The sequence below is a fragment of the Amphiura filiformis genome, chromosome 6 (assembly GCF_039555335.1).
Source record: "Amphiura filiformis chromosome 6, Afil_fr2py, whole genome shotgun sequence".
Lineage (NCBI taxonomy): Eukaryota > Metazoa > Echinodermata > Ophiuroidea > Amphilepidida > Amphiuridae > Amphiura > Amphiura filiformis.
The window spans coordinates 67,149,569-67,165,506 of record NC_092633.1 but is presented as its reverse complement, the minus strand read 5'-3'; the positions used below and the strand labels follow the sequence as shown (position 1 = coordinate 67,165,506).

At 36.9% G+C, this 15,938-nt stretch overlaps 1 protein-coding gene across 1 annotated transcript; it reads right to left on the bottom strand.

Annotated features, from left to right (window-relative positions):
• Positions 1 to 6,793: 6,793 nt before the first annotated feature.
• On the bottom strand, positions 6,794 to 15,851 carry LOC140154319 (COMM domain-containing protein 9-like). Its single transcript, XM_072176891.1, has 7 exons — positions 15,743 to 15,851; positions 12,695 to 12,826; positions 10,816 to 10,900; positions 9,609 to 9,663; positions 9,337 to 9,371; positions 8,415 to 8,518; positions 6,794 to 7,161 (listed from the first exon to the last, which is right to left on the bottom strand). Exons 1-7 carry the CDS (start codon positions 15,785 to 15,787, stop codon positions 7,021 to 7,023), a joined length of 597 nt encoding a protein of 198 aa, XP_072032992.1. The 5' UTR covers positions 15,788 to 15,851; the 3' UTR covers positions 6,794 to 7,020.
• Positions 15,852 to 15,938: the final 87 nt, after the last annotated feature.

The window sequence follows — 15,938 nt, the reverse complement described above, 5'->3', positions numbered from 1 at the left end:
ACATGTAATGTGATCTGATCACACATATTTCTGGAACGCCGGTACCATAAGTCTCATTATGATGGGGTTTTCATCATAAAGCTCTGAGAATAGTTTATGAGAATGGCTCATGTAATGAAATTGAATCCAGATTAAGGGCCCAATTATGAGCAACCAATCATGTAGTTATTGATATGGAATTTTACCCTCAATGTGATTAGACCTCTACTTTATGTAGTACATGTACTATCAGTATGACAGTAACAAATTCCTCTCTAGATTAGAAAGGCCAAAATTGAAAAGATGAAAGTTACTGTTTGGGAATTCTGAAGAGGGGACAAATGAATTGATTCAGAGTGGTCTGCCCTTTGGGCATGGTAAATTCTCTTGAAAATAATATGCATTCATTTAGACCCGCATTCATATAGGCTCCTTCAAGTACATCAAAATTGTTTAATCATGATCAGAGGCATAGCAAGCAAGTGCACAGGGGCTTGATGGAAATGGAGGTATTAAATAAAATGGCTCACACTGTTCCTTGTCCATATGGGTCCCATGAGGCTCTTGATATGCCCCTGATCATAATTAGAGAATAAACAATAGGAATTTTTGTTTTTACTATCCTCTACTGTGTGATAGACAACAGGCATGTCCAATATTTTGAGATATAATATAGGACCTGCCTGTCGTCTACCACACGCTAGAGGATAGTAAAAACAAAAATTCTATCATTTATTCTCATTCTACTATTTTCGTAATTAAACACTGTTTATTTAGGAAAAATTAAGTTACCGTCATGAAAACTCCCCTTTTCTTTTAAAATGAACGAAACTTGTTTACCCTTTTAGTTGCGCATACTGCAAGCTCGTTGGCATATTATACAGGGTGTCCCAGAATGATTTGTACTGTGTTTGCAAAAATAACTAAAAATAGAAGACGGGCAGTGTATCTATTTTTGATACCTGCATTATAATGCTGGACATGTCTCCTACTTATTCTCTTAATTTCACCACGCTACCTTTATTTGTTTTGGCGTGGCATGCAATAATGTAAAATCGATGAAAAACCTGCTTTTCATTTTCAGCACAAACGACTCGCATACCCTTGAAAATGACACGATACGATTAAATAAAGAACGTGGGATGTTTGGCACAGCATTTCGACGACAACTACGGTACTGTTGGTGTTGCGCCTTAAAGCTTGCCGGACAGCTGCAATGTTCGATCTAGTTCTACAGTCTTACGAGCACCTGAAGCTTCAATATGCCGATTCCTGACAGTTCTGTGCTCGTCAAACTTCTTTAAGTTATACACTATCGCTCCTTTGACTGGAACGCGTGCTCATGAAATCGTCTAATGAATCTTCTTTATGTCTCAACATAACTGCCGGTTTGCCAGTAAGTTTTTGAAAGAAATCCACGCTGCTGTACAATAAATTGAGGAGCCATCTTTTCTGTACCACAACCAGTTGTTCGACCTCTGCAAGCATTTCAAATGACATGGACCTCACACCACAATAACTAAAACTACCGCCAAAGAGAGAATGGGATTAGGCCGCAAATCCTTAATTCCATATAATGATTGCTTCGTAACGTCATAAATAATAGATAGATATCGGCTATTTAGTGGAAATATGAACAGGGCACAACTAAAATACCTGCGTAACTTTTTCCAAATAACTTTGTGCTGAACGGTTAGTAATGTTACAGATTTTCAAAATAGGTTGCGTTGTCAAAACTTAGAATTCACCATTTTTACGCAAAATGTAAAACAATATGACCATTTAATATGGCCTTCATACCTAAACAATTCCATCTTTCCCGGTATAGATCATTCTGGGACACCCTGTACATACACGTGCTGCAAAAGAGTCTTCCGGCACAACACGGTTGCTGTTGTCTACCGTGCGATAGACAGCTTGCAGTAACAAATGAAATTCAGCGCTATCATGCATTGCAGTATATCTGCATGCTCCATAGCAAATGTATACAAAATATAAACAAGAGCCGCTTAGATATTGAGAGCTATGGTATTTTCACAATACTTCAGGGGTCATACTTTTCCAAACAAAAGTCTAAGCTCCCCTGATTTAAGGGATTAATTGAAAGTTGAAGTGAGGGATTTTGTGTACATTTTCTATGAAACATTTAAGTTCTATTATGGCACTGCAAAGCATAATGGGATACTCCCTTTAGCTGCTGTGGCTAATAACAGCTAAGCCACAGCCATGACTAAGATTTTTGATTAATGGATATAACAGATGTACACATCATCATCCATTGGCTATGATATAGTCAGTCATACGCTGCTTCCAATGACACCTAGTTGTCCTGATATGCATTTCTAATCTCAGCTGGGAAAGGCTAACAACAAGTCAGGATGAATAAGTTTGCAATGTACTGGTGTCTGGTACATGACTCTCTGTTCCCGGTCTCCTTGTGCCATGTTGGGGATCATATTAGCATAATTATATTCTGATTGTTGGTTCATCTCATAGTTTCCTGATGATCTGCCCATGCCATTTAATTTGCTATTGTTAAATGAAGAGTGAAAGCAGCAGCAAGTTGGTCATCTGGTACACAGTCACATCATGGAAACTATCATTGTGACCGATCCCCAATATTATTCTGTAGGAGCTGGTGTCATCCTCCAACTTCTTTGTGAGAATCCATGCTTCAAAGCCACACAAAAATATTAAGAGATGGGATGTTTGGAAGATGTTTTGAGTTGAGTGGATATGTGGTGTAATTTCCAGATTCTGTCCAATTTTCAGAAAGCAGCTCATGCAAGAGCTCTGCACCTTGTAGACCAAATACAAGATAGAATTTTGCTTCTTGATATTGATAGGATAACCAAGCAAGGTAGCAGAAATCTTTAACTCACTTTCGTCACCATCCAAAATCAGATCATATTTTCAGGAGGCCGGTATAACATGCTTTTCCATTGTTCATGTTGATGAGTATTGGTGCTTCGATGCGAGATTGGACTGGATTATACTAAAATTGCTGCCATATAACAGGACAATGTTAATCATTCAAAACTTAAGTAGGGATCTTCCACATATTCTGGTGAGTGCACAGAACCATATTCATCTTAAGCTTTCTTCAACAGGAAGTCAATGATATAACAAAGAGTAACAAAGAGAAATGGGGTAGCCCATTAATGCACCCTTACTTAATCTGTCCTGATGAAGAACTCAAAATTCCCAGTTATCTACAAATACTTGTGTGCTTTCCTTTGCTATGATGAAGAACTCCATGATATTCTCAGTCAGAAGGCCAGCTACAAACACTTGAGCCTTCCATAGTTGTAATATAGCACTCTGATTGACTTCACTATCTTCTCTGGGATGCAACAATGACAATCTTATCACTGTCAATGGAATTGAGCGCTTTTTCAATAGCAATGAATGTTACAAAAAGGGGTAGCTGCTGGTGCCTGGCACCTAATTCTATTCTTCTTTTCAACATGTGGATTTGGTCAGTAGTGCCTCTGAATTGCATTTCTAAAACCATGCAGCCTGTTTTTTGTAAGGATTGGATCAACAACCAGTCTGATACAGTTAAGTCATATTAAAAAAGGTTTGGCATTATATTCAGCAAATACTTGGTTGCAGATTTCATGACTGATCTCTTGAATGAAGACACCATCAGTCTTCAGGGCTTCTGCCATGATGGCACTTTCACAACCAGGTGCTTTCTCTTGTTTCAGGGTCCTGATGGCTTCTACGGTTTCTCAAGGTGAATTAAGTCAGATTCAAAAAAACTCCAAATGTGGGTGGAACTTGTTGGTTTCCTTTGCCCTTACACTTGCTGGTATGTTTAACAACTGAGCTAGGGAGGCAGAGGGAGCTCATGCCCTCACTCTGGTAAAAGAACCAGCCCATCGCCATACATACATCCCTTGATGATAAATTTGTGACTATTTTTGCATTTTTGTCACAAAATAATAACACACTGGGCACAAAAGTTTTGCATATTATAGGGGCAAAGAGTTACTACACTGGAATGTCAGTGATTCAAGACAAGTGGTAAGTTACGGTATTTATAATAAGAAAAGAGGTACCGCTAGAATGTACCTCATTTCTTAACATAATATCATATAACGAACCACTTGTCTCGAATCACTGAAATTTCAGTGAATTGGATTTCTTGCCCTATAATATACATAACTTTTGTTACCATTGTGTAGTTAGTTTTTGAGGAAATGCAAAATTAGTCACAAAATTTATCAGGGGGTGTAGTACCACCTTAGAAGCAATATTTTGTATAATATATTACATGATCACCAGAGCATTTATTGCTTTAGATGCAGCCAATAATGAGATATTTGAATACAATACAATAATGGAACAACACAAACACACATGAGTATCTCATTTGCCTTTTAATCTTTTAAAAGACAGTATAAAATATATTGGCTTAACATTTACATTGATTTCATGTTATCTTAAACTGAAAGGAATAATTTTGATATTCATATATAAATCTAACTGCATTTTAAATGTACAAAACAGTTTAACTTCAACACTACACTATTTTTCGCTCACCTGGAACGTTTCACTAGTTCAACTAGTGATTAGGCCAACTTAATAGCTTGTCTCAAAGCCCTTCCCAAGTTAAAAACCTAATACGGAATGTGGTTTTAATTAATTTTTTTTTAAATTAATTTTTTTTACTTTAATTTTGTGTATCTTTTCATCTTTCAGCAATCTCAGGGAGGTTGCACTGTAGTCAAGATGAACAATATTTTTTATTGAGATGTATGCTTTGGGCTATGTCGATGTCAGACATGAGATTCAGGGCTGTCAACTTTTTGGAATTGCTTGGCGTGAGGCAGAGGCGTACCGGGATTTGCCGACTCCAACAGGGGAATACTTAAATTTTCCCCTGAATATGGACCCAGTATAAAGAAGAAATAAACAAACAAACAAACAAACAATGTTCACCATGATTATTTGAGCCACGGCGCTCGAGAATGTGAAAAGCGAGGGGGGGTGTAGGAACAACAAATTATGCATGACGATGCGTGAGATTTTACTAATTTTCCAGCTTTTTGTGTGAGATTATACTACCTTGGCGTGAGACCGTAAGAAAGTGACCCAATGCGTGAGACTCACGGCCAATGCGTGAGAGTTGACAGCCCTGGAGATTTTTGTGTGGTGGATGAGGAAAAAATAAAACAGTGGGAAAAAAAGAAGAAATTTACTCAATCCATCAGGAATAACGCGAAAAAACTAATGCGTGCGGGGGCTTTGAGACGAATTATTACACCAAGATGGCCTCAGCACTTAGAATATACTATATAGATCATTCATAACCTCATTAATATACGCAGCAAGTGCGATCCAATCATAAATAATAACTATTAAATACGCGGACCCAAATGCAGGTCATTGAAAAAGTATAATGACCACGTCTCGTGACGTAGCTAAAAGTACGCTCAACAATGACCGCGTTACGTGACGTGTTATGCGTTCGAACAATTTACGCGGACGCTGGCCGCCGTATTTGGACATCGCGTGATTGCGCGCTAGTGTGATTGGTCGCTAGCGTAATTTCCTTCATAGGATATTCTATTTTTGACAGGGAAAATGAAAGATACAGTTAAAATTGTGTTCTGTTTTCAAATTTAAAAGAAGAAAATGTGACGAAAATTTCATTTAAAAAGTGAAAAGTGACGGTTATGAATGAGGTAATGATTTTGCATCAGTTATTTTTGGTATTGTGAAATATCTAAACATTGTGCTTTGGACCTCGGAATATCCCTCGGATATTCCTCGGTTCCAAAGCACAATGTTTAGATATTTCACAATACCCTCAAAACAACTGATGCGCAGTCATTAACCTCTAATCGATTGATATTTGAATCTGTGGAAAATGAGGGAGTTTCGTAAAATTCTTATATTTCAAGAACGGTATGGTCAATTGTCAAAATTCAAAAAGTATGTGATAGCTAATTTATTCCTTAATCACACCAAGTATTTAGTTATGTTTAGTTGTGTTGTTAAAATACCTAAACAATTAAGTTTCGGACAATACATTTCTTTCAGGGACACCCTGTATAAATATGTAAACATGGATTAACAAATTAAGTCAATGGTATGGTTTTCCCACCAAGGTGGCTATTTTTGTGCAAAAGTGCACCAAATTTAACAAACTATACAAATACTACCACTTCTGTAATAAATTCAACATTTGTAATGAGCCACCTTAGCTTTAAGATTAAGATTAGTGTTAGGATTCATCAATTAGGGTTAGGGTTAGGGTTGATGACTGCTTTTTATCAAAAGTTGCTCATAGCTTCTACCTCTCTATAAAGGCCCATCACTCAAATATTCTTATTCCATGTTGTAAGTTACATTACTACAAAAGTTGGGGGGGGGGGTTAGAAGCAAAAATGTGGCCCATCACATGTAGAAACATGACTTTCAGGTTGGCATTCCAACAAACTACTATGTTTTTCTTAATACCGCCTAAATGAAACATATTTCAGGCGCAAATGAAGTTATGACAAAAATATGAGCTTCAACCTAATAATAATATCTGTATTTTGATGGGGTAACATGGGCAATTAGGTTGTCAATTAGGTTGTCAATCAGGTTGCCTATCTTAAATACTGAAACTTACTCTTTCCCAAAAAATTAATTACAATCCACAGTCTATAAAATAACTACTGTCATTCAAAAGCAAAAAATTCAATTAGTATATTAAGGTGCACATAATGAAATATGTACCATGAAAAAATATAATATCACTATATGGTCAGGTGTTCATTTATTTATATATTATGTACAAATTATAATGACTGATGACTTGTGTGTAAGTCAGTATAATATACTGGTTGATAAGAGGATTTGCTCATGGTTCAGGTTCTCTTCCAAAATAACACTGTATTCTTACTACAATTCTAAGGAATAACATCTTTTCCAGGCTAGGAAGGAGGGAGTCCCCATAAGTCAAGTGGCATTCACTCAACAAATTCAAGCCAGTAATACAGTTTTGTACTTGGAATTAATTCAGTAAACCCATCAACTACTGGATCACTTCTTGGCCACTGAATTGAGTTGGTCTCTAATTTTTCCTAATCCATCCAACATTGTTTCTAATGTCTCTTTGCCTAGTTCCACATTCATACAATTCACGGCAGGAACATTCTCAGTACTGGTAGCATTGTCTTGCACCTATGGAAGAAACAAACAAACAAATATAAGTGAATCAACAGTTTGAACAGGCAAATTTCTATTTTTTGTATATCTACTTTCAGTTTGTACGGTGCCTTCAATATCTCAAACCATTGCTTTATACACTACTTTGCAATGTACAGGGTGATTTAAAATGAACTGTACCCAACTTCAAAAATTAAAATTAAATACTTACAGACATTTATATATGAGAATTTATTTCTCCGTCTGACATTTATATAATTTGTGTTTGTAAGCTGTAACAGGATAGTATGTTTTCTAATATTGGTGAAAAAATCATGGTTTTGAAGAAAAGTACAATCTTAGGACACACACCAATAACGATGTTGCACACGGATGAGTATTTTATTCAAACTATCTGTTCTACAGCATTTTGCTCACTCAACTGCCTTGAGACACTTTCAGCTCAACATAAATTGGGCATGTTTATTTAAAAATGAAAATAAGATGAATTGATAAATCAATACAATTAGAATTAAATACTTATCGACATTTATATAATTTTATATTGCAAGCTGTAATAGGGTAGTAGGCTATGTTTGCTATTATTGGTGAAAATATCAGGTCTCAATTTCGAGTGTATGGATATTGCACCAGCCCCATTTCTATTTAAATTCAAATGTCCCTCTACAATTTCAAGTCAACGGGTCCTTTGTTCTACATGTATTATTTAACATTGTAATCTTTGCAAACCTGACATTGTAATTGAATAGCAATATTATTGATTTAATAATGCGAAATAAAATTTGCCTTGGTTTTGCTGTAAATGTACGGTAGTTGCATTTTGTTACTGCGGTAGAGAACACAAATAAACTTAGTTCCGTGTGTTGGTCTAAAAATGGGATGATAACTTGAAAATGCGATATCTTCTGACTAAAACAACTTATTATCTAAATTCAAAATTTCTACTACAGCACACTTATCACTAATTTCTATGATAGTTTTTTGATATGTAAAATTTCCAAAAATATATTTAAAAAATTGGGTGAAGTTGGGTACAGTTCATTTTAAATCACCCTGTATAATGTATAATTTGATTTGTTACGGAGAAAATAATGGGTCAACAAAGGACAAACAAAATAAATAAATAAAAAAAACCTTTTTCCAAAAATGATTCTGAGGCAAACGCTTAATCCCACTCTTTTTTTTTAATTAAACAAGATTATTGCTTAATTATGAATGCTACACAATATTTTTTAAAGATGCCTTGGCAACATAAAGCTAGCATTTACCTTTAATTGTAACACACATGTTGGCATGGACATTCTTGCCAGTGTATCTGATGAGGTCTTGATATCTACTCTCCAGTCAAAATCAACAAGACGAGGCAAAGACACTGAAATGAAACATATACAGTTATCATATATATCAGTTTAGGATTCTCATTCGGTTTATTTTTACTAAGTGTACACAATATCAAACATCACCAGAGGGATCAGCTGAAGCAAACACAGACTATGGCTGTACAACAATTCTATCATCTTACATACTACAAGCTAATTTCCCCTTCAACAAAGGATTATTTATTCCATTATAATTTGCTAAGCTGTCACTAACAAAAGGGGTATCTTCCTTTCAAATCATCTAGCTCTTCCAGACCCTAGGTCCAGGTTTGCACACACCGTTTTTTAATTGAATGTTGAGCATTCCATGCTTTTCACCCAAGAACAACAAGACATACTAGCCTTGTTCAGACGGGATAGAATACTCGAGCATCAGGGTACCCGAGAATTGTGATTCGTAAGTCAATCCCAAAGTGTATGTCCACACTCACAGTACTAGAAATCCTCAAATTTCGCCCAAGTCAGCTTTGGAATTGCAACAGGAAGCTAACAGTGACCTCTCTATAAGTGGCACACTGAATTAAACTCTTTAACAAATGTAAACATTCCATCATACCAAGGTCATAGGATACTCGGTGCTCGAGAATTGCAAAATGACATTACATTATTGTGTCCTTGGGCTTCACTTGACCACTAGCAAAATCCCCTAAATTTCTTGGGGGTAAATTTGGGGACATATTTTGGGATCAGGATCTCTAAGACAGTTCACATGGTGGATTTCCCCAAGTCTGTGGTTGAGCACCAGAGTGCTTAAGCAAATAGCTCTTCTTGTGGACAGGACTACTGTATTGTAGGTTATTGTGTTTCTTACCTTGACTATTAATGGAACGATTTCTCCATGTTGACCTTTAACAAAAACAAACAAACAAAACCAGTCAAAATGTGCTATGCAGTTTCTCAAACTTAATGTGTAGTTTTTATTTTAAAAAATAAGCATAAGAAAATTCTGGCATTCATACAAATTACATCTTTCAAAATGCCTATTTGTAGCATGTACAACAGAAGACCTAATAGACCAAATGAGTCAAAATGTATGGAGAGTATCACTGCAAATAACAGAATCTACATAATACATGTACTTACAGACTTGCACCAAGAGTTCTTGATAAAAGTGTTCTCAAATCCTTGTGAAAACTATCTGTTAATGTAAAATGTAAATAACATATTGTCATCTGTTTCCTTCATAGGTGGCAGAAGCAGGGGGACACATCCCCTCCCTATAAATATTTGCAAGGGGGTGTCCCTAAAATCATAATGCAAGCAATAATTACTTTGTGCATGTTTCCTTTTAGCATGAAAAACAGTGTTTTTGGCCCAAATTAAGGCAGTGACTCAAGCCTGGATATTCAGGTATCCACCCATTCTTTCCCTACCCGGATATAAATTCCATTTATAGATTACCCAAATTAAAGAAAATACAAATTCAATGCATTTTGAAATCATTAATAGAGTACCGGTATGACATGAATACAAATTATCACTTTTCATATTAAAAACACAAACAGTTTTTTTTGTTGAATAAGTCAACCATGAATGATCCTAGCATTTAGCTCTAGGTCATTTAGCTCTTGCATGTGTAAAGGGGGGGGGGCAACAGTGTTTGTTTTCATACTGTTAACAAGTAATTGCCATTTTTAGCACTTGTAACTACCTACATGTGATAATAATATATACCTTTTTGTTTACTTCTCACCAAAGCAATATGTGTCGTCAAAAGGGTTTTAAATTCTAGCTGCTCGCGATGAGAAATACATAATATTTGGTCATTGAACTTAAACAATGTTTTGGTGTTTTGGGAAATCAACAAAGAAAATGCATTTTATATAGATGGTCTCCGAGATGGTGGAATTGCCTATGGTCTTTTGCTTTTGCGTAAATTCAGTATTACTATACAATAGTAGAGTGTTTTTTGGAACATGTTAAAACATCCAGGTACAGATCCAGTCAGGGGAGCACCCCTCTTCCATGAAAGGGGGAAGGAACAGGAACAAAGAACTATGAGAAAAAGAAATGATGATAGGAAAAAGAATGAAATGCCTAATTATGGACCAAAATAGTTTAAATGCACATTTTCTCAGAGACTATGCACTTATTTCTCCCAAAGTCATTATCAAGGTACTAGGAAGGTCAGTTGGACAAAACAGTTAGCATTCAGTCAGTGTGTCCCATTCTGTACTTTACACATCTAGATGTCCCCAGATTCACCTTGTTATGCTTGCACCCTCAGTAAAACTTACTTCAAATTCAGACTAACAGACTTTTGGACTAGCGATCTGTAACCTTTACATACCTGGGAAAACTTTATGGACTGCTGCTGCATCAGAACAACCAATAAATAGTACATGCCGGATGAGACTGCTCAATGATGAGAGAAGCTGAAAGGAAATTACACTAGGATTACAATCTATGCGTAGTATATTTTTTTTTAATTTCTTAACATTACACAAACTCTAATGCTGGTTTCATTGCCGCTGACACCCTGACAGAATCAAGGCTTGTCATTCGCTGATACGTCTTGCCGCAGTGGCAAGTAGCAGGAAAGTCTGACAGGAGCATTACCCATCCTCCAAACCTTACTACATTACAATCTCCCACAAGAAAATTGCTGTTGCATGCAAGAACAAATTCTAACTCAGCACAAAAAAAGCTTGTGCACTCAAAGATTTTTTCTTCTTCATTTTCAGAATTTAAGAACTTTTTGAGTATTTCTAAATTTTCCAAAATAAAAGAATAATAGAAAAGTAACACACAAAAAAATGACAAAAAAAACCCCTGAAACCAATTTTTTCGGTTTATATTCTGTTATGCAATACAGATTATGTCCATTTAACTCTCCTACACACCAGGAGTGTGATTCAAATCATACCCCTACAGCACTTCTAAATGTCTTGAGAAGTATGATATGTAGCACTCCAGGAAATTTTAAAAGACTAGCATAATATCTTTCACCATTTTGTGTTTTCACATGGACACAGTAAATATTATACAAATATTGACTGCTTTGAGGGGAATGGTTAAAATTATAGGCCTGCGGTGATCTCAAAACCATGACTATGCCCCAGTCAATATTTGTTTTATATACCAAATCTTACGATTCTTGTCATCTGTTTGCTGTTTGGTACTACACCCCTGCTCAATTTTGTGCCTATTTTTGCATTTTTCTCAAAAATTATAGCGCATTGGGGACAAGTATGTATATTATAGGGGCAAGGACTACAACTACTGCACTGGAAATTTTATTTCAGCACAGATAACAGTTGTGGAGTTACAGTCAAAAATGAGGGAAACCCAATATTTGATCAATAAATCAATAACTACTTGCTTTGAGTTGCTGAATTTTCAGCACAGTAGTTGTAGTCCTTTAAAAGCATCGATTTTGGAACAGAAATTCATAGTTTTAATGTGAACGGCATAGATTACAATCATTTTACGCTGGGAACAAAGCACACACAGAACTATGCCTGGGGAATATTTACTTTGGCAGGCATAGTCAAAATTATGCCCGCGCTTTTAAACAATCAGATGGTGGGAATCTTTAGATGAGGTATAAGACTAAGATATGTATCGGAGACAGTGAAGATATCTTGCACTTCCCACAATGCATTTCTTCCCTGTACTGATTTACTATTCAGTAACAAAAATGTCTCGATTAACAAAGCTCATCCAGATCTTGCAATTGAGGTTTTTCTTGTCACTATTGATCCATGTTGCACTGAATAGCAAATCAGAGAATAAGGGCTCTTTTTGAAATACCCTTACACAGGAAGGTGTGCGCCATCCTGCAGCTTTCCTGTGCTAGCCTTCTTTTGTTAAAATCCTGTGTGATTATAACACTGCAATTAGCCACTTCACTGACTTAAATTAGGAGCGCGCTTTCCTGACCGAGCTTTCCTGAGGCGCGTGCTTAGCGAGGGGAATCCTGCCTTCTTTCTGTGTGAAAACGTGGTAGGGTATTTCAATATGAGCCCTAAATGAATTGTGGGAAGTGTAACACATGTTATCTAATATGTATGTAATAGGTGAATACGATTCTTCATCATTCACAAAGTAATTAAATAATTACTGGAATTTGGTGGAAAAGATAAGACCTTTTACCACATGGCATATTTACCTTTTCAAAAAGGAAATGCGATATCCAAAAACAGTGTAATCATTGCATTTGTACTCACTTGTTGAGCTTCTTTGTCTTCAACTGTCAACTCATCTGCAAGTTTATGAATCACTTCTGGTGGTGGATGAATGAGATCTCGATATAAGAATGCCTGCTCACATATCCTCACTACAAACTCCTTGGAACTAGCCTACAAATGGTATAAGTATAGAGTCACATCAATTTTGAATGTACTTGAATGTATTTAGTAGTAGTACTTGTACAGGTGCTACCATAGAAGAATGGCACCAGGGGCGTAGCAAGCGGGTGGATAACGCTCAGGGGCCCTAAGGGAGTGTTCAGAAATACTTTGGTGGGGGGGCTGGTAAAAAGGAGGGGGCCAAAAAGTTTTGGACCTTAAAAGAGGGGGGGGACCAAAAGTTTTAGGTGGTAGGAAAGGGGGCCAAAAAGTTTTCCTCTTCAAAACCCAAAATTTAACATGGACAAGTTTTCGTTTTCAGTGCTTTTGTTTGAAAAAATTATGGCACTTAGGGGTGGTGCAATAATTATGTGTACCCGGGGTGAATTCTCAAAATGGTCTGCCAAAAATCGCTTGTCCCCTTTGGCCGTGCCAAAAACCTTTGCCCCCCTTCGACGTGCCAAAAACCTTTGCCCCCCTTTTGACGTGCCAAAAAAATCTTTGCCCCCCTTACACATGCAAGATTTTGGGAACCCAATTTAAAACCTTAAATTGTCTTAACATATAATGCGAGCGCAGCGAGCAGGAAATTGTGCATATTTGAACGTGTTCGTAACGTTTTCCTACGCCTTTTTAGGGCGTAATATAGAAACTGTGCCCAAAATATCTGTGCCAAAAATTGCTTGCCCCCCTTTCGACCTGCCAAAAATCGCTTGACCCCCTTTTCGACCGCCAAAAATGCTTGCCCCCCTTTGGCCTGCCAAAAATCTTTGCCCCCCTATAATTCACCCCTGGGGGTACACATAATTATTGCACCACCCCTTAGTGTACACATATCTATTAATTAATATAACATTAAAGATGATCAGCAACATGCAACATCTGGGTTGGTCTAAAGAAACACTGGCACTTTTTATCATAAAATTTTATATCTCTTCAAACTAAGGCTACAAATCAGTATGAATACGAGCGTATGTACCAATCTGATCAAATACAACTAAATCCAGAAAATATTGCAAATAAATTGGATTTCTTTGTACGTAAACTGCACACTTCAGCATGGTCAGTTTACTATTTCTCATTGCAACATTATTTTGTACACAAAGGCCCATGGGTAGATTTACCATAGGCAGATTGGGCAGTAATGGGCGCATGCCCAGGTACCACGGTCTTTGGGGGCCAAAACTGATACCTGTGTACATTTGCGTGACTAAATTAATCTCATATTTAGCTTTTTGCATAAATTAGTTCTAATTTTAACAATATTTGACCATAACCTTCAATATGGCAAAATTTGTTGGGCGGTTCACGCGCATTTGTACAGTACTATCATAATATAATATGCACAATATAATTATGCACCTATGAACCTCCAAATAAATCCTCTATTTCATTTATCCCTGTAAAATCAGATAAACACCCTGATTTGGGACAAATCTAAATTAAATATAAAATGAAAATTTCCTTGTGCTTGTATTTCATGCTAATTGTCCCACCGAATGTTTCAAAATTTAGTGCCTCCCTCAATGACATGTGACCCAGATACCACACCACTGGAAACAACACTATTAAGTATGTTTGTTATACGATAATGGGGGGGGGGGGCAAAAAGTTTTGTGTGTCAAAAGAGGGGGGTCAAAAAAGTTTAGCAGTCCATCGAGGGGGGGTCAAAAAGTTTTCGAGTGAAAATGTTGAGGTAGACCAGCCCCCCCTACCAAAGTATTAATGAACACTCCCTAAGGGTTTGGGGACCGAGCAAAAGAAAAAATAAAATGGTTAGAGATGTTAAAAGGGCCTGCACTGCTCCTTGTCCATAGGCCCCAAATTGCTATGCCCCTGAGTGGCACTGACCAATGTGTATTCCCTGTAATGTGTTTATCGCATAAAATAAACAGGGTCAAACCACAAGCATGTGATGCTACACAACTTGGCTTAGTGATTTTTAGTGAATGGGGTGTCAACATTTTATAGCTCTTCATTGTGCTTTAATCCGGTATTCAATCAGTGAATCAGAACCCTACTATCCACAGTTTTTAAAAATTGAGTAAAGTAAATTTCCTAATTGTTCAGTGTCCAGGTATGTGCTATATGGCGATCATCGAGTGCATAGAAGAGGCAAATTTGAGTCTCTGCCCCTTCTGCAATATACATGTTGTCATGTAGCCCGAGGTACTCACACCTCCGTCACTACGATTTCCACTGTCCTTCTCCGTACGAAGGTCTGGGACTCCTGAGCATATCTGGTCCAGGGTACGGTACCGCATACACAAAAATACCACTTTTTCTCATAAATACCACTTCCTACCATTCCTCACGTGAAGATGAGACTTAAACAAAACATATTTGGTGCATGTTCGTAAATTTTAGCACATTTGAGGATGTAAAGACCACACTTGTGACTGTTATCGTCACCGTGTTTTGAATTCTTCCTATAAATAGGTGCCGTCAGTGTGACGTCATCACCGCGACGTGAGTTCACGGAGCCCCGTTTTTACATACGTAGGGCATTCATGGCCCTAGTGCATGAGTGAGGAAGGAACAGGGCCATGATGTTTCGGGCTAGTTGTCATGATTGTTGATGAGGCAATCAGTGCGATCACTGTTTATCACTTCTGCATTGCCATTGACACATGGCATAACACCTGATAATGGGCGAAAATAGTGTAAAATACCAAATTTGTGCGCGCTTTTTTTGTGTGTGACTTTTCCTATTATTCTTTAATTTAAAAATTCGTGTCTTTTTTGAAACGCAAAGCGGGGAGGGAAAGTGGGGGGATGAGGCTGTGGATCACGAAATGCCCTTTTACTATAAAATACTACAACTTTTAAGCTTAACTTTTAGCAATTCTTATAGCATGTTAAGGATGCGACATAATATTCTGCGTCAATCTAGGTTTAACCTGAATTGGAAAAATTACATATACTTACTTTCAGTAATAAATTTAAACTTTCAAAGTTTACTGAGTCCGTCATTTTGATAGAAATCCAAACCAAACATGCAACACCAAAGTCCAAAAAATCACGGGAGGATGCAAGTTGCTATTGGCAGCTTGTCGTAATAATTAATTTAATCTCAATTTAAGACAAAGTTCATATTTGCTTGTGTAATACGCCCCTAAATTCT

What these genes read in the sequence shown, in the direction of transcription:
- LOC140154319 (XM_072176891.1), bottom strand. Translation starts at nt 15,787, where the DNA reads ATGACGGACTCAGTAAACTTTGAAAGTTTAAATTTATTACTGAAA. An exon ending in AGTCCATAAAGTTTTCCCAG is followed by an intron (nt 9,664 to 10,815) that starts GTATGTAAAGGT and finishes TTACATTAACAG; the next exon opens with ATAGTTTTCACAAGGATTTG. An exon ending in AGAACTCTTGGTGCAAGTCT is followed by an intron (nt 9,372 to 9,608) that starts GTAAGTACATGT and finishes TTTTTGTTAAAG; the next exon opens with GTCAACATGGAGAAATCGTT.